The sequence below is a fragment of the Temnothorax nylanderi genome, unplaced genomic scaffold (assembly GCF_030848795.1).
Source record: "Temnothorax nylanderi isolate EJ_2023f unplaced genomic scaffold, tnyl_v1.0 TNYL_tig0081_pilon, whole genome shotgun sequence".
NCBI lineage: Eukaryota > Metazoa > Arthropoda > Insecta > Hymenoptera > Formicidae > Temnothorax > Temnothorax nylanderi.
The window spans coordinates 20,408-39,625 of NW_027249143.1; the positions used below are offsets into that span (position 1 = coordinate 20,408).

Here is a 19,218-nt window from a genome sequence, read left to right on the forward strand (position 1 = left end):
AAAAAAAATAGAAAAAATTCAAGTATTAAAGGCAATATATAAAGACAAAATTCATAATTAATGGACCAATGGTTTAAATCGTGCTAAGTTGTTAATTCATCTATATTTCCAATGTTTGCGACCGTCAGAAGAAAGGGGAAAAACAAAGTGTTATGACTTTCCTTCCAGGATAATTGGCATCCATTGTCGATACCATCGAAGTAAATTAAACTAAGCGTGTCAGTGGTGAGTTTCTCCGTGGGTGGAGAACCACGAGACTTTCGATCTCATTTTCCCGTTGAATTCAACGCACTGTTTGGCGGCCGATTTATTGAAATTTTATGGAAGCGGATCGGACTTTCTTTCGTCAGCCGAAGGTCGTTCTTTTCACCGACGGTGACGAATTGCCAATATGTATAATAAAATCGTAGCGCCTGTGCATATAATAACGAGTTATCTCAGTAAACAGTTAATTCCCGTTTGTGCTGTAGGTATTATATAATAATGTGATAATATATTAATAAGTGCATGCAAATTAAATCAGGTACCATTATTATCATTATTCGTACGAACTTTACAAGACTTTCTATAAACCTAAATCTTTGCTTAGCGTATATCTGTGTTTATTTTCAAAATATTGGAATATTTTTTAAAACTTTGCATTTTTTTATATACTTGCTTCTTTAAATATCAAAAACCATTACTCTGAATTTTTTTAATATTTTTCTTTATTTTACAAATTAAGGATTATTGAAAAAATATAACGTTATTAGATAATTCTCAAGAGAAATTGTAATATTAATCATTTCTAATTTCTTTCAAATACGAGATTTTTGTGTATATTTTTATATAATTGCCGCCCGACTATCCTCTCCTCCCAAACCACCGTATTAATGAAATTTTTAATGCATTTACAGAAAATCCGAGGGATGAATCTGTACAAGCGGAACAAAGATATTATGTTACAGTATTTTACAAAGGCGGAAGTAAAACCTGTCGGGCGGGGCGGTGAGAAAGTTACGTCGCCCAACCGATGTATGAAATTTTAATCAGGACGTAACGCTTGAACGAAGGTGTGTCGATTTTAAGTGACAAGTTTTACGTGGCAATAAAGAAGAAAAAAGATTTATTTTACATAACAAACGCGAAAATCTGGTTATTTTATTTTTTGCAGAAAAATAAAATGTCCTCGGTGCGATTCTAGGATTAATAAGAAGATTTTACACTTACAGAACACGATGTTTCAATCAATAGGATAAAATGCCAAGATATCGATACCTTTTAAGATTATGGGAGATTAAAGGTAAAATGCTTTTTAGAATTTAAATTTTGGAAAAGAAAAAGTACACATTCCAAAATTTTATTTTTTACGTAATTTTAAGTAGAACTTAATTCAGCGGAATCTTAATTCAAATAATTAATCTTCAGAATTAAGAAGTGAATGAAAGCAGCGTTAAAAAAGAGAATAATATAAATTGTTGTATAAGAAATTTATCATGGAATTATAAAATGTTATAAAAAGATTTAAAAGATTTTAGTTTTCTCAAAATTCTTTGAAAGATTTCAATTTCATATGTTCCGAGTTATAAATAGAGTGTAATGTTGGTTGCTAAATTAATTGGCGCTGCTAATCATATCTTCTCTCTAAATCTGTATCAGTGAATAGTACTGCTGAATCGGTGAATAGTCACTGGTTCAGAGAGAAGGAACTCTTTAGAGAGTTCTTTTTCTTGTTGAATATATTTCTATCAATAAAGAATGGTTTGTTTGCGAAAAGGTCCAAATAAGGATATTCAGGTCAGTACAAACCGGCAAGTGTAAATGTACGGTGCAATATTCGCAGTCTATAGTTACAGTAATACTTTCGACCTTTACTTAGGTTTCCTCGGCTGTATATTGACGATTAATGAGGTGAATGAGATTCTTTATATAATCCAGTATGAATCCTACTCTAATGACTCTTGTGACTTCTAACAATTATACTATATAGAGTAACTAAACAATACTTATGTATTCAAAGTTTGTCAATATACATATGAGATCTAATATCTCATAATATGTATTTGAATATTAAAATCTGCATTTAAAAATGCAAATCTTATAATAGAACGTGACATATCTGAATCAATTTAGATAATTTATTAGACTAGAAGTACCTACAAAGTGCGTCAAAGTGTTATATATACGATCACTTGCAAAGATTGCAATGAGTTTTAAACAATTGTTGAAGAATGATGATTAAAGTGGGAATTTTGTATTGAACATTATATTAAAGAACTTTACCGTATTATTTAGTCTTTATTAATGACCAATATATTTGGTTGAGAAGAATCTAAAAACTTCATAGTCAATACTATGAACAATCATATACAGTGAATATTATATTTATGAATAATTATACACTGTGAATATTTCTCACTTGTGTTTCTCAGCTCATACTAATCCTAGTAGCGGTTATTGGAACAATATTGGTTACAAATTGGTTCCGCAACATTAGTTCGCACCTGTAAAGTAGATACCTTACATTTTATAGTCAATATTGAATTTCAATATTGGATCAATGTAATATTAGTAGAATATTAGTAGAAATTATTTTTTTACTTATTCACCAATAATCTCTGTGCTAAAAAGATAATATTGGGTCAATTGTTGTAAAATTTTAAATAAAAAGTAGAATATCATTATTATTCGATGCGTACAATTTTGTGGGATAATTTCTTTGCAAAAACTATAGGTAAAAATCTTTTCAATAAATTCATCTACTGTTTCCTTAAAATATTGTAGACTATACAATATTCTTTTCTGCCGATCCTTAAAGTCACGAAAGTATTCATATTCTTGACATAAGATTTCAATCGTTATATTAAATTTATTGCGTAAAATATAGTCTCTGATGATCATATAATCGAGTATATACATCTCGGCAAAAACTATAATATGACAGTTTTCGCCTGATATTGGTATTTGGTATTACGATGTGCAATGCATTTGCATTTAATTTGTAGCTAACATTGGCTTTATCGGACATTGTACTCCCCAACATATCCAATGTTTAACCAATGTCTTACCAATGACTTGTGCTATTAGGAAACTTGAATATTCTTGTTCAGATTTTTAATATTGTCTTTGCAAAAAAGGAGCAAGAATATAATGAGAATAAGAATGTAATCTAAGCGCTAAGTATATATAAATAGCTAATACATTATTACGTGTATTTTGATATCAGATTGTCCTCATTTCTCATTAATTGTTAATAGTCGACTTGCCTATTGATTTATGATTCCGCTGGAATTTGCTTCAAATGCGGCTGTTATACTTTGCAAGAGAAAGAGAGAGTTTAGTGAACCCTATTTAGTAACAAATTTATTTTCGCATTTTATGCACTTCCGGAGATATTTCTCATCTGTGAGACAGATTGAGTCACCCGGCGTCATCTAGTCAAGCAATTAGTCGCATTTGCAAGCGAAACATTGCGATAAAAGACAGAAAAATAAATATAATGTGTGTAATATTAGATAAATATTATAAATATGGTTTGTTTATAAAAATGAGATATTATTATAAACTGAATACCTATATATAATTACGAAAGAGGAAGAAGTAGGTAAATCATTACCTTTTAATTAAATCGTCAAATTTCTTATTCAAAATTTATCAATTAGAAACGTTGCTTGTTTTTGGAAACTTCTATCTTCTAAGAAAGTTATTCGAAGAACGAAAAACACGGGACTTTCAAAATAAAAAAGTAACTTCCACTGACGATTATTTCTCAAACATAGGAAGAAAAGAGAGATTGTGAATCTTGCCTCGAAGTTTCACCGTTTTTAATAAAGATGACTTTTCCGATTTTTATCGTCCTTTTCATAGAAATAAAAAAAAAACGCAAAGAGAAAACAATGAGAATATTAATGTTTTAATTGCAATAATTTATGTATAAAAGAATTATATAACTAAACATTGAAATAAATGTCAAGATAATGTGAACTGGTAAATGTAAATTCACAAACTGAAGTAAAAATTTAAAAAATTTCAAAGTTATTTATATCTTAATATTTGTTTATTTCTATTTGGACAATATATTTTGACTTTCGAGTTTTAATGCACGTTTTTTATACCCGTATTATTTTTTACGACTTTATTTTACTACGCATGTTACTTCCAAAGAGAATGTCCATTTTTATCCATTCGAGCATTCGAAACTTTTAGAAAATATGTCCACCCGACATCCTTGATTCTACTACGTGTATTAATTGCATATTCTAATGAACCGTTTTTCCGATGGAGCGTATAATAAAAGATGCTCCAAAGCAGTAAGCTTTTTTATCCGTTTATTTATAGTTGGATAGTTGAATAGTGGAAAGTGAAGGAAAGAAAAGACACAGGAAAGGGCGTGATTCGCTTTCTGCCAACGGATCCGCCAGCTGATCTTCCGGCGTGATCGACAGATCAGATTAATGGAGTTTCATGCTAAATTATGCATTCCCATTCTATCGCGCGTCTCGCATTTAATCAAGATGCGATCTTGAGTCTGTACAACGTGAGATGTATCGGGAGAGTACATCTTACTTCCTCACAACAATTGCGATCTACAATTATATGCTTTCTTCGGAAATTGCGCTGTAAAATTTTCAATATCATGAGTTTCACACGTGGGTGCACCTGGTTTTACTTTCTTTCGTTTCAATTTTAAACGTAAGAGATAAGGAACGATTGCAAAAGTCTTTATTTTCGATGCTGCAGGAGAATATGAGATTCGCTTAAGTAAGCTTTTGTAATCCGATTCTTTTTAAACTAATAATGATTAAGGAATATTTTATTTCTCTTAATTATTTCAGCAGCATACTATAGCTTTTGTTAAGATTTTAATACCAAGTAATAACTCATCCCAACTCCCCCTCAATCCCAACATTCCCGGTTAAAAATGAGCCTTCAAGATTAGAAGATTTATAAGAGAATGTTTTTTGCGTGGTACTACATCTATAAGTAAGCTTTCCTCACATTTTTTATTAATTACAGAGATCTTTTTATTGTCTAATTTTTTAGGATTCATGTTTTATATTTTATAAAATTTAATATTAAAACAAAATATTTGTTAAGGTCTGAAATCGATTATTCAGTTAAACTTAAGGCATTAGTTAACTACGTGTTCTTGATTACTTATATCCTTATTGAGTTTAGGAATAAAATGCAGTTACTTGATTTTACACGTAAAGGCTCATTTTTTTACCAACAATTCTTTACCGTTATTAAAATTCGCTGACCTCTGACGTAATCAAATACCATTAATCGACAAGCGGAGAAACAGGCGCGATTATAATAATAAGCTCATTATAATAAGATCAACTTTGACGAAGGATTTCCGAACAGGTGCATCCTGCAGAAGGAGCGCGATGATGCAGACGTGAGGAGTACTGAGGAGTCTCCCACTACCTTGAAGAGGACCGAATCCACTTCATCTGGTGGAGGCAACTTTCAGCGGAATACGCTATATAAGAGAGTGACATGCCGGCTGGCCGAGATAAAGCACGCGTGTGTTGTTGATCTCTCGCAGTATTTTGCCCGTCTTATCGACCTGTCCTAGTATTTTCGTCAGTGACAGGTAAGTGGGCCCTAAATCAGTGAAACTTCAACGCGCCGATGTATTTCGAGGGACCGAAGGACTTTAGCCATACATCATCATATTGTGTCGATCGCTACTTGTTTTTAGCAAAGATACTCGAAAGAATTGGGACTCTTAATTCTTTCGTCAACAATACTGATGTATAATAATAGTTATACTCTTTTACACCATTAATATCAGTTTTTTAAATTCGTTATAATATTTAAGGTAATACTTTTGTAAATTTTCCCGATGAAACAGATCGTGTGTTAACGTAAATTGTAATTGCAAAGATATGAAAGTGAACTTGATAGTTTTCGATGCATATATTATTTATACACAGATTTATATTTATTTAAAATCATTTCTGTTAGATTTTTCTAATGATTAATATATTAAAATATAACACGTAATATAAAACAAATATAAAGAAAGTTTATGTCTTATATCTGTTTATATTTAATTATTTTTATATTTAGTGAATTTATTGTAATTACAAGTAATTATTTTGTAATAATTACTTTTATTATATTTAAAAAATTTATATTATGTGTTATATTATTATATTTAAAGAATTAATAATTAATTTTTTAATAGTTTGAACACCATTTTATATGAATGTAGTTTTAATATTAAAATTTAACATAGAGATAAAAATTTATTAGTTAAAAATTTAAATTCTTGCTTTCGAATCTTTTTCATTCACAAAATCCCTTATATTAAAAAAAAATAAAGAAAGTTAAATTATTGACTATCATTATTGACATAATATAATTCTCTTTTCGATTATTCTACTAGAAATTAATCAGATTCTAGACAAAAATAATAACTAAATTTTAAATAAAATTATAATTATTAATATTTTTGAAAAATAATCGCGATGTATTTGGAATTTAACGACCCTCCTACTTTTATAATTTTACAAGAGTAAAATATTGTATTCTATATTATTAAATTGTTATTTAATATAATTGTCTTTATATTCAGTTCTTAGAGATGAAATTCTTTAAATCTACTTTTTCTTCTAAAGATTTAATTGAAATATTAAAATTACTAGAATATAATTTTTAGTAGAATACAATTTCGATAGTAAAATATCAATAAGTTGCATCTAATATGCTAATTTTTAATTCACACTCGAACTATTTAGAATAATGAGGTGTTCTTCCGTTTGGAAATTTTTCAAACTTGAAAAATTTCAAAGAATGAAATTTAACACTTGATTAACGCCTAAGAATGCGATCGGTATGCTAGGGTTAACGACTGCGCTATCGAGATAAATACGATTTAAATGGCTCGACTTCCTTATCTCGCAACCAAATGATTTCGCGGTGCGCCCAACCGGTTCTCGTTGGTTGCTCGCTAGGCACGTGTCATAATTCCTGTTCCACCGTGCGTGACTGAGTTAATTTTATAAAATTCTTGGGGTTGGCGGGTTCCTGTGAGGTCCCTCGACATGATACAATGTTGCTACCTTAGAGAAAGTACTTCTTTAACACGCCAATGCGCACGTTCGAATTCACTCATATTTTCCATTTTTCTTTCGCACATTCGCACAGATCGGCTTAATTGAAAAATGCAGCGAGAAAAGCTTCTTTTCATAGCTCGCGCTGATGTAAAGATCGCATGCAAATGCTATCGAATTATAAATTAAATGCACATAATATCATCTGAGATAAGAAATGGTACGTTTTGTTTAAAATACCATTACGTTCATGTTAATAATATCGATATCCAATATACGATAAGTCTTACCTTATCCATTGTAAATGTCAATGTACTCAAATCTATCTTATTTTTAAATTCAAAAAATAATATTAATATTAATATTAATATTAATTCAGAATTATTAAATTATAATATGTTTTCAAAACTAAACAATCGATCCTTAATAAGATCGAGTTTAGATTACCGACAGGTGAAATTACTATTATCTCATCTCTTCATTACAATTATTACGATTTCTTTATGAAAAATCGGATTAATTATTATCAAATTATATACCGTGATGTCACTTTAAATTGGTATTAATAAAATCTGTTAATTTTTTAAGATAAAAATTTAACAGATTTTGTTAATATCAATTTAAAGTGACATCACGGCATGTAATCGTTATTATCTGATGAAGGGACAAGATTAATGGCGATGAGAAGCGAATTGATTGGCGGGTCGCATTTAGCGAGGAATTATGCAAAAAAATATTGCCCGGCGGCAGCTATTTGAAATTTCCTTAAGCCAACCGGTCGAGTTATGCGTATTACACTATACAGCCGCCTTTGATAGTTACCGGACAACTATCTCTTTTTCCATTATGCAATATATTGCTTTCTTTGCACGGCAGGCGGGAAGTCTGCAGTTGCCGCCGCGAGGAGAACGCCCTTCTGGTGTACACGCGTGATACACATGTACTTATTACACATGTCATGCGGAGACTTTGTTAAAAAGATTACTACGCATCATTGCAGCATTGCCGGAGATTATATCAATAGTAATATAATCATTCGTGCGATCTGCTTGGTGGAGAAAGTTTTCGAGATTTTCCTAATGACGAAATTGGAGAAACCGATCGAACAAGCAAAAACGATTAGCTGGAATCAATGCCCCCTCGGTCGTTAAAACGTGACAATTGGATTTCGAGGAGAAATCTATATATTTCGTATATGTATATTTAAATTACGTAAATATAAAAAATACATACGAAACTATGATAATGCACGCGCATTAATGTACTGTAAATATTACAAATGACGCAAATATAGCGTATGTTTACTGTATCAAATTCCGTTATTAAAAAATGATGAAATTATTAATGAAATTAAGACCGGAAGTTTTGATATACGTCTTATATTTGAATATAATTTTATTTATATATTTTTTTTCTTAAAAATATAGTAGGATGATGTTAAGAGACCGGAATAAAATCATACAAAATGGACTTTTTGTTTTAATTAATCTTAAATTTCTCGTGTTCTCCACATCTTCAGTGTTGATATTTATTAATTTAAAGAGAATATACGTAGTCAACAAGAAAAAGTTTAATTTAATCACGTCTACTAGAGATGACCATGACCTTGATCAATCGTAGAAAAAAATTTATATCTGTTTCGTAATCAATTCGAGCATTGTGTCGTTTATGGAGATGTGAACTGAACTTCGATGCAATATTATGTCTCGTGTGCTTCGTTGAACGCGTTACATGCCATTTTTACACACAACTCCTCTCACTTTCACTTTGCTCGGATTTTAATCTGGGGAACATGCCTGGAAAAAGACCGGTACAGGATTTTCATTAAATACGACACACGCATACACACACACACACACATTAATGTACATGCCACTTCTAAGAAGCGAAACGCAATTTTCGAGCGGTAGTAATGAAATTTTTCTGAACGAAAGCATCGAAGTTTTATCAAGGAGTGCTAATAATGCAATATTTCTTTTAATATGTATAAGTGTAATTCATATACTTATTATAATAATCATGAAGAAGGAAATGTCTTTTAATCTGGTACATTTAAAAATTAGAAATATTTACTTGAAAAAAATCTGCAAGTTGCAAACGTATTCAGATTATTTCACTTGTTCACATAACATTCACGTTACATAATCTGTATCATGTATCACAGAAAACTACAAACTATGAAAATTAAATTATGAAATCTGAAGTAACATGATGATGTCACGAGAAGATGATAATCACATCGATAATGTAAATCTCTTTAAATATATATAATTAATACTTTTCAATATATTTAATAGGATACCTTGTAATTTATACAATTTAAGAAATCAAAATGTTGCTTGTTTCATCAACAAGTCTAATTAGTTGGAATGATTTAGCTAATGACGATTTGCAACCTATTCATTGTGTGACATTAATCTTAAATCTGCAGATGAAGCGAACGACGAGTCCGCAGAAAAATCGCGTTACGCAAGGTGTCTTATTACGTGGAAAATGGTGACTTACCTTTGACCTATATTTCTTATGTAACTAATATTGCCCTTTCGATACGCTTACAACTTAGCTCCCCGTGAAATTATTGTTTCCGTGACAATTGGAAACACAGAAATGTGATTTCATCCGCACAATAATATATATCATATGAACGCAACTTTTATTTTACTTTTATTATTTTCGAAGTATATTTTCGAGATCGCGATTCTTGAAATGGATGTTACAATAAATTTCGAATTTAATAATCTTAAATTTGTCGTTGAAGAAACACGCGCGTGACTTTAGCTATTTCATTTTCGTTAATATCCGGACTGTCCGAATTATCTGGATAATTTCGAATATTTGGATTATTCCTTTATTATTTTTCTCTCTTGAATATCCGGATATTTGAAAAATAAATTAATTTGGATTATCCGCCCAGCACTAGTAGAAATAAACATTATAGCAATTCTTCTTTTATCTGTTTTCCTTACAGTGCGGACGTTGCGGTAATCACATTAATTAATTCCATGAAATTAATTATTTTCTGAAATAAGAAAACGCGGGCTGGACTCAATTTACATTTCATGTAAACTAGACGATGTGTATTTGTACAAAAAAAAAATTATACACCATCCGAAAGCGATTTCAAGGCGAAAGGAAACTCGCTCGACGGCCGCCGCGCCGGCGTGATCGGTGGTGCAGAGGTTTGTGAATAGGAACAGCGCGAGAATCGATCTTGCGAGGAGCAAGCGTGAGGAAAGCGTGTTACTTTCTATGTGTGCAAAACTCGGACGGAGGTTTCACGATCGGTTAAAGCCATTTCGGTCATGACGATGACGTGCTCAACGGGCTCAAGTGCTTTCCATAATAATTCTCGAACGCGCGGCATGTGGCATACATGCACCTGGAAAGCTAGTTTCTAATTGCTCTGGCGCTCGGGCTAAGTGACAAGAAAACGAGAGACGATAATAAATGATATCGTGAATGTTTGTTTGCGTCATTGAACGTTTAGCGTTCAACAAGTTTTTAGATTCTTACCTGATCTGTTGTCAGTAAATTCCTCGATCTGTCAACTTCTTCAATTTTTGGAAAATTTCCCTTCCTTCTTATTTATACATATATCTTTACATTTCTCTCAGCGTCTTCAAGTATTCCAGTTTAGCTTCTTGAATTTCATATATGTTTATACACTTCGTGGTTTTTTTTCAAAAGTTTAAAGAGAAAGGTAAAAAAATGTATGTCAAATACATAAAAGGCATTCGAAATTACCGTTAATAAAAGAGTAAAAAATGAAACTGTTAAAATGTTCGAAAATAGACATGCAGGATTAATCGAGTAGGTAATTGTTTATATTTATAGTCGCGTGCACAAGTAAAAAGAATGCCATTACCTGGATTTTATTATCTGAAAATTCTTTAAGCGTCGCTTCAGCATTTTAGAAATTATTCCCGAATTGAAGGGTAGAGTGGGACTTTGTGCCCTACATTTTTATGGTTGAAATTCAGAATATAGGTTTCTAAGAAATATTATAAGAAACATTTGTCAAACAATTAGCTGTGAACATCATTTTTGAGAAAATTACTGCATGCACATGCATATCGATGCACGCCTATTCACAAGTGCCAATATTACACTCATGAGTGTCGCGAGTGTGTTGACGGATAAAATTGTTCTACGTTCCCCGTACATGTATACACGAGACTAAAATTGCGACTACGAGAGATAAATTATCACATTCCTTTTCCGCAAAAAATTATAGCATTTAGATTTATGATGTCACACCGATTTTAATCGGATTGGTCGCAATCGAAAGTATGCATAAGACATTGCAAAAGAAAAGTGCCATTAGATTTTTTATTACACATTTTAATTTTTTAAGCATTTTATTTATATTGATATTTTTTATTTTTTATTATATTTTATTTTTTAACAATTAAGTTTAGACATAAATATTCCAGATAAATTATTTCGTAATGTTTTTCTCCTTTTACATATTTGATTTTATCTAATTTTTTTTAGCAACTTTAGACGTGAGAGAATATTAGACGTGGATAATCATTCAGTAATGTCTTTCTCTTTTTATATGCTTGATATCGAAATGCTATCGTGTCTCTTGATTGTTAGATTGTCGGAGATGATTTATATGAAAGGAAAAACTTGGCGGGAAGCACTCTCTTGGACAATGACCCAGGTAGTTTTAAACTGGGAGATCGAGTTGGATTGTAATCATATAGCAGTGCCATTACAAAGGCAAAAGAACATTTATTTGAGAAATCGCAGCTACGTACTGCCGTACTTTCTCGCAAATCGACGTCTATTAAATTCGTACGCACGTACGCAAGCACGCACGTGTACAGGCGAGAGAAAGTGATCTTGGCCATTGATATCCTCAAAATGCAGCCATTTGTATCAAAAGACCGTGAAATCGAAAGCGGTAACGTGGACGACGTCCTTTAATCTGTCATTCCGATACAAATTGGCGCACGAAATTCGTCGCTTCATGCTATAAATCAGAATAATCACATTATATATATTATAACGCAAGGAATAAGGAAGTTTTTTTGCATCACGTTTTTTAGAAACTATAAGATGTAATAATTTCACGGATATAATCACTAAAAAAATCATAACTAAAAAAGTGTATAAAATATATAAATATAAAATAATAATTTAGAAAATTTAATATAAAGTTAAAATCATAGACCTCTTTTAATAATTAGTTTAATTACTTACAATCAGATAATTAGACAAACGAGACATTTTCTTCGTGCGCTGAATTACATTTATTTCCTATGTTTTTGCAGGATGTATTGGGTGCTTCTAGGATTGCTCAGTTCCGCCATCGCGGCGCAGAATTCTTACGATTTAGAAACCAGAGCTGTTTCGTTTCCCGGCAAGCCAAGTAGCTTAGGACCACTTTACTCGCCCGGCTTAAGTTCGGCCCAAGGATTCCGTGATAACAGTTACGAGGATAACGCGGTGACGCCCACGCCGTCGCCGACGCCAATCTACAGGAACGCCAATCAACAACCGGTCAGTTTTGAAATTACATTAAAAAAAAAACATATAAATATTTTAATATATATATGATTAATAGATAATTAATGAAAAAATATATCTAATAAAATAATTATAATTAAAAAAAAATTATCTATAAAAATTAAGTTTTTAGGGAAAAATTAAGTAAATTAAAGTAAGACATTTATGTACGCGCGTACTTTATACACATGAACGTAACATTATGTATGCACATATTACAGTTATATCGCAAGCCAACGGCAGCGCCGATAGACCGTGATTACACTCAAGCCATCCGCGTTGGTTCTTCATCGCGCTCTTCCGGTCGGGGCGGGCCGTCTCAGTTTGGTCCCAATGGGCCCACTCAGGAGGAACTCGAGGAGGAGAAGGAAGAGCCCGATCGTCTCAGCCTTCTTCTACCCCAAAGCAGATTCGATTGCGTTAACAAGCAGACCGGCTACTATGCTGACGAGGACCTCAACTGCGAGGTCTTCCACTATTGTCAAGACAACGCCAAGCACTCGTGGATCTGTCCCGAGGGCTTCACTTTCCACCAGGTGAAGTATAACCAGTTACATCCTTCTTTATTTAATTTTTTAGTATGACTTTATCTTTAATTCTGACCAACAGAAGTATTCTGTTAACGATATCTAGCTTTTAACGATTGGTATCTTACAGTTAAATTGATTTACGAAGAAAAATATCGCCTACACAGCGATTATTTGTGTAACGAAACTAAAATATATTTTACTATTGTCTTCGTATCAGGTACATCTAATCTGCATGCCACCCAGCGGCGACATCAGCTGCCAGAAGAGTTCGCAGTACCATTTCGTCAATGAGTACTTGTATAAGCCGTTGAATCTTCAAGAAGCCGAGACCAAGCCCAATGTCACTATAAGATACAGCGAGAGGTATTACCCCTCTGACATTTACACGGACGAAAGGGAGGTCGGCGATTATCAGATCACCCCTACGCCTGCCCCGGTGCGTCGTCCTTCTCCGCAGGTGTGATCATCATTCTTAATGATTAACTCCTATGATCATAATTAGAAGTTGCAATGTCTCAGTAATTTTAGAATCTCAGATTTTAATAGACCTCATCGTGTTCCTACTGAGAAATCTCTAAAAAAAAAAAAAACACTTTAATAGAGCGTACAAAGTCTAGTTTAAAAAATGTTTCGAAATTTTCAAATTTTTTAAAGAACCCTTTGAGACTTGGGATTCTGTAATTCTATTTTTCAATTAGAGCTTTTAAATCGAGATTTTCCTTCGAGGTTTTCGGCATTACATAAAAAGATAATTTTATTTTGTTTGCCGCTTCTACTTATTCGTGCCGAGTGCGAGATAAATTTACGTACGATCTTCTTTCGATCAACCGTATTGACACGTTAATGGTTAGGGCTTGTACAGATCCTTGTGAATCCACAGCCAAGTTTGAACAGCATTCCCACGTCGGCCCGTCCACAGCCTACAGGACTTCCGCAGTTTCGTTTCCCGGTGAATCAGGTATTCCGCAGCCCCGAAGAAGTCAACATTCCTCTTCAACACAGACGGCCGCAGCAGCAGCAGCAGCAGCAGCACCACCAAGTTCTCAGACGGTTTCCTCAAGTCCAAGTCCGACCCGAAGAAGAGGACTACGAATAGATCCTTAGATCCACGAATTCTTCAGTTTACTCAAATTATTCCGTCCCTCTAACTTTCTTTAAATTTCCTAAATCAACGATTTTGTAAAATATAGACATTTATGTCTTTAATATTTGTTTTACAAAACCAAAAACGCGGTATTCGACACCCTCGAATTTTCATTGGATCATTAGTAACTTTTTGTACTGTTATATTTTTATATATAAGGACTTATATAAATAAAAAAAAGTAACGAAGAAAACTGCAATTGCAAAAGGGACGAGTTTATAGCGTATACATTTAAAGATATTATTAATATTCATTTGCGTATATAGTTACAAAATTTATCTTCGTCAAAAGTTTCTTTTATCTTGCAAATTCGCATTCTATAAAATCTTCCCATCAACGTCCGATATCAATAAGAATTAGTGCTAAGAGACAAGAATAAATCTTGTTAAATTAACGATGCGCCAATAATTAGCATGTTCTTTTTTCTAATTAATTAAATATAAGGCTGAGAGATGCAGAGATAATTTAATTCACGGTGCAATTATTGTGAAAGTAATTTAATTATTGTAAATAAACCATCACTAATAATTATATAAACGATATGCTAAATTTGCTTCTATTTATAATGTAAACTGACTTTAAGAATTAACAAGAAAGAGGATGGCCAATAAATTGTTGTTACATTATTTTTAATTGCATCCATATTTTCTATATGGAATTCCAGATATTTTATTTCTCTCAATTTTCAATGATTATATCAAGCGCTACATAGTCACAATATTTCATAATCAGTCTTAATTTTCAATTATTATATGAAGCGCTACATAGTCACAATATTTCATAATCAGTCTTAATTTACAATTCCTGTAAAGATTGTAAACCGTATCTATAAATATTGCAACGATTAAAGTCAATATAATTTATATTTAAAAAAGTGAAAAGGAGATGATATCTTGTTTCAGTCATAATTTCGTTATAAAGAATTTGTTATAAGAGAAAAATATTTACTATAAGTTCCATATGTTTTCTCGCTAGTTTACCGCACACCTCATATTGCCGTCGAACTTGCTCCAGTTCTGATCATAGCATTCGAAGGAGTCGATTTACGTGAGATCAGCAAGGCTTCAGCGTCTCCGCGATTCTGCGTCTCCAGTGCATGTCGCTTTGTTTCTTTCCGCAGCTGTTCTGAGAATCCTTTGGCAGTGTCGTGTGATTCGTTGCATCCAAATTGCTGTTCGCTGAATTTTCGTTCGAACATCCCTCCGATTGCTGTGTTGTATGCTTCTTGATCGTAGAGACGCAATTAGATTCTCGCAAAGAAACGGTGCCTGGATCCTCATGATCCTTGAAATTCCTTTTTTCACGATTCCTTTCATCCTCCTTTTCATTCTCGTCTTTATTCTGATTGCTTCTTTCTTCCTCTTCGCATCTCGCGAGTCTCTCCTTGTAGACATCAGTCGTGGAATCCTTCTGATCCGTCGCTCTCGCAAGAAGTGCCCCAGTTTGCGTGGATGTGGCCGCCGCAAAACTGTGATTTTCTTGCGACGCTAGCTTATTGTTAGAATAAGAATTCACCTTGGAGTTCCTGTCCTTAAGGTAGCTACGCACAAAGCAATTGTGGCTGCTGGCACTTTGCGGATACAACTTCTCCTCAATACGACAGTTAAGCACGACTGCCTCAGCGATCGGAATCGGCTCTGTGTAGGTGAACATCTTCTTGTCGGTCATGTCCTCTAGCCGTCTGATATTGATGGGCCCGTTGATCACCGGTACCGCGTTACTCACTTCACTGGTAGCTCTTATCACAGGCGTGATGTTGCCCATGGAGTCGAGCCGTGAGTTAATCTGATCACGAGTGCTCACGAATGTCGCGGTGACTTTACCGGTGCTCTTCGCCTGCGTCTTCCTCGACTTCTGTTTCTGTCGTTGCTGACTAGCCTTCGTCGTCGAACAGGCTCGGTCCGCTTCAACGACTGGCGTTTTGCCTGGCGTCACCTCGCAACTGAAGTCCTCTGTATGATGGTGCCTGATATGTCGATTCAGATTGTCCTTACGTCTAAACAGCGTCTGGCAGTACTCGCAGGAGAACGGTTTCTCGTCTGGAGGAAACAAGCGAAAACTTGCGAATTCGAGACTTTGTCATCGAGTGAAAACAGCGTGTTTGACGCACCTGAATGCACAGTTAAGTGTCGTCGTAATTCGCTCTTTGACAGGAAAACTTTGTTACAGTGAGCGCAAGAGAACGGCCTTTCTTTCCCATGAGTCCGTTTGTGCCGTATTAACAAAGATCTGTCTTTGAAGCTCTTGTCGCACTGGTCGCACCTGTGCGGCCGTTCGCCTGTAGTAATAATTCATTCGTTATTATCCATGGACTCTTTTGAAAGTGAAAAAGATATGATAAATAATCACAGCGTAGATTTCAAAAACAAAATTTCTGTTTAAACACAACTTGCATGGAATTCACGAAAAAAGGAAAGATCTTTTTAATACTTACTCGTATGCGTTTGCATGTGGCGTTTCAGATTAGTTAATACGCGAAAAGACTTGTCACAGGACTTGCATTTATATATAGCCATCGCGTTGTGTACGTTTAAGTGATTCTTCAAATCATCCTTCTTGCTATACCGCTTATTGCATTCGGGACACACAAACTGTTTCTCCTCTAGGATATGTAATTACAGTTATATACAAATACATAGAGAGGTTCGCGTATTATTATCATTTGAAATATTACCTTGAATAACTATAGTTTTGAAATCGAAATTTTATTTAGTAGTGAGGTCATTTTGATAACGTTCAGTTCTCATTTCTTCTCTGTGATAAATGTCTGAAAAATGATGGCAAACTTTTTGAACATATTTAGGTACATTTTGGAATATTTTCTAAAATTTTCCCACACTTAACAATATTTCGGGATCATATTGGATGATCTTATTCCTCACGAAAGCTATAATAATTTACAAGAATTTATACACAAAAAATAGGTGATTTTGTTCAAAAAAAAATGACCGACATTTATCTTAAAAATTTACTTAAATAGAATTTCTTTCTATCCTTGTTCGCCCCACAAACTAAACAAATATTTGAAATAATTAAAAAAAAAAACGATTATTCAAGATAATAGTTCAAGAATCACGATACGTGAATCATGTTGTATAGTATACATCAATTAGATAATTCTAAAGCGCACTTACTGCTGTGAGAAAACATATGTCTATTGAGCTTGTTCTGTTGAGGGAAAGCCTTCTCACAGAGTTTGCACTTGTATGGCTTATATCCCCTGTGAACCCTCTCATGATATTCGAAGTGAGAACGTTTGACGAAACTCTTGTCGCAAAGGGTACACTGATAGGGCCTGATGCCTGTTACACAGGCATCGTGATAGCATTTGCCCTTCTTGTTGCGGAAGATCTTACCGCACGCATTGCACTTGTACTTTTCCGGAGTGCCCGGCACTATCGTTATGTGACTACGATTACGAGATTTGACATTTTTGCTCTTTTCCACGACCTCCTCATTGACTTTTGCTTTTGCCTGACTGTTCTGTAAAAAGACAGAAATACACTCAATTGGCTTGCCGTAGCAAACGATTGCTATTTTGTTTTACTAATAATTTTCCAATCCAATTTTTAATTTCTATATATAGCACTAGAAATTAACTAGTAGTTAATTAATAATTCATAAAATCTTTGTATCAATATAGTAATAAAATATATAACATAGCTATAAGTATACTAAAAAAAATTATAGATTGATATCTACATTTTTTACAAGTAGATTCTGTGGATTCTTCGAATCACGATCACTGTCATTTCTCAAGTGGTTTTCAATGTTCAACGCTACATTGTAAGACTCTATTTTTGGAATGTACACTTTGCTGGAATCGTCATTAGTATTTGAGTCATTTGTTACAGATTCGTAGGCTTCTTCGTTGTTGTCAAAAGTGACATTCTCATAACGATTCGACGATCCGCATTTGGCAGAGTTTGAATCTGAACGATTTTCCTTAGACTTGGAATCCTTGTTGATGACCAATTCCAACGGCAACACAATCTCTTCGGTGGGTGATTTTCGTGTATCATTTAGGTCTCCGTTCGTGATACGTAGCTCTTCTGTATTGATAAAATTATTATTACAAGAGGAAAAAATTACTCAAATCATATAAATTCCGATTGAAGAAAAATGTAATAAGAACAAAACTCGAAAGTTATTTACTCTAATAATTCTCAACATCTTTTCTTTGAACAGTGTTTACTTTGGCAGATTTTACATCCATGCTCTTCGTACAGCAGGCACATTCGACACTTTGTGTGGCCGCAGCTATCTTTCACAAGCCTTGAAAAAGATGTGTTTGTATGTTGTCCGCAATTTGGACATTTCTCGCTTGTTGCGGCACATCTTCCGAATACCTCGAATACCATACTTCCTTTTTCCGCACCATGTATTCAAGACTCACAATCTTTGCCTGAATAAATCTAAAACAAAGATATATAATATCTATACCAAGTAATTTACGCTAGAGAAAATGGTACAGCTTTTAATGACAATGAACTTTGTCAACGGTGCGTAACAATCTAATTTAATTAGTAATCTTTGAACAGATCTGTGGCCCATGACCATTGCACATTGTTTCGATATATACAAGCTTGATTCTCTTTAATTTATCTTTGAACGGCCTTGCACAACTCCGGTCAGAATTTCATTTAAAGTAAGAACAAAATTGGAGCTTATTATTTGTCTGACAGCGATGTCAACAGATCACTATTGTTAATAATGAAAAATATTAAATTACATTATTGCTCCATTTTTCTGATTGTCAGTTATGAATATCACACATTTACAGTTTGTTCATATTTTATTCATATATTCATTTACATAATACATTTATATTTACATATGTGATATACACATATATCGTGTTTATATTGTTTATATCACATATATTTTATTTGACAATAGTTAATAACTGATAATATTCATTTACATACTTTGTCCCACCTCATCTCTACTTCCTTCAATCAGTTTTCCGTCTTTATTGCACAAAATA

At 33.3% G+C, this 19,218-nt stretch overlaps 2 protein-coding genes and 1 long non-coding RNA gene across 4 annotated transcripts in view; 1 reads left to right on the top strand and 2 right to left on the bottom strand.

Moving 5' to 3' along the window:
* Positions 1-14,857, top strand: LOC139774410 (uncharacterized). Of its 2 annotated transcripts, none has more exons than XM_071709641.1 (8): positions 1-466; positions 897-1,052; positions 1,154-1,282; positions 5,347-5,578; positions 12,323-12,551; positions 12,779-13,093; positions 13,305-13,544; positions 13,950-14,857. In XM_071709641.1, exons 5-8 carry the CDS (start codon positions 12,324-12,326, stop codon positions 14,181-14,183), a joined length of 1,017 nt encoding a protein of 338 aa, XP_071565742.1. In that variant the 5' UTR covers positions 1-466; positions 897-1,052; positions 1,154-1,282; positions 5,347-5,578; position 12,323; the 3' UTR covers positions 14,184-14,857. The 2 variants fall into 2 exon arrangements, with proteins under 2 accessions (XP_071565742.1, XP_071565743.1); XM_071709642.1 differs by having other exon boundaries at positions 4-466; positions 13,968-14,857.
* Positions 11,761-14,029, bottom strand: LOC139774414 (uncharacterized). The gene is made up of 3 exons (XR_011718572.1): positions 13,898-14,029; positions 12,252-13,661; positions 11,761-12,021 (listed from the first exon to the last, which is right to left on the bottom strand). It is a non-coding gene; the product is annotated as an uncharacterized lncRNA (long non-coding RNA).
* Positions 14,855-19,218, bottom strand: part of LOC139774403 (uncharacterized) — a 15,987-nt gene continuing 11,623 nt past the window's right edge. The window contains exons 7-12 of the mRNA XM_071709630.1: positions 18,427-18,618; positions 17,934-18,283; positions 17,366-17,714; positions 16,666-16,833; positions 16,342-16,509; positions 14,855-16,270 (exon numbers count right to left, since the gene is read on the bottom strand). Of these exons, the coding sequence (XP_071565731.1) occupies positions 15,285-16,270; positions 16,342-16,509; positions 16,666-16,833; positions 17,366-17,714; positions 17,934-18,283; positions 18,427-18,618 (2,213 nt within the window). The 3' untranslated portion in view covers positions 14,855-15,284. The remainder of the gene's footprint in view (positions 16,271-16,341; positions 16,510-16,665; positions 16,834-17,365; positions 17,715-17,933; positions 18,284-18,426; positions 18,619-19,218) is intronic.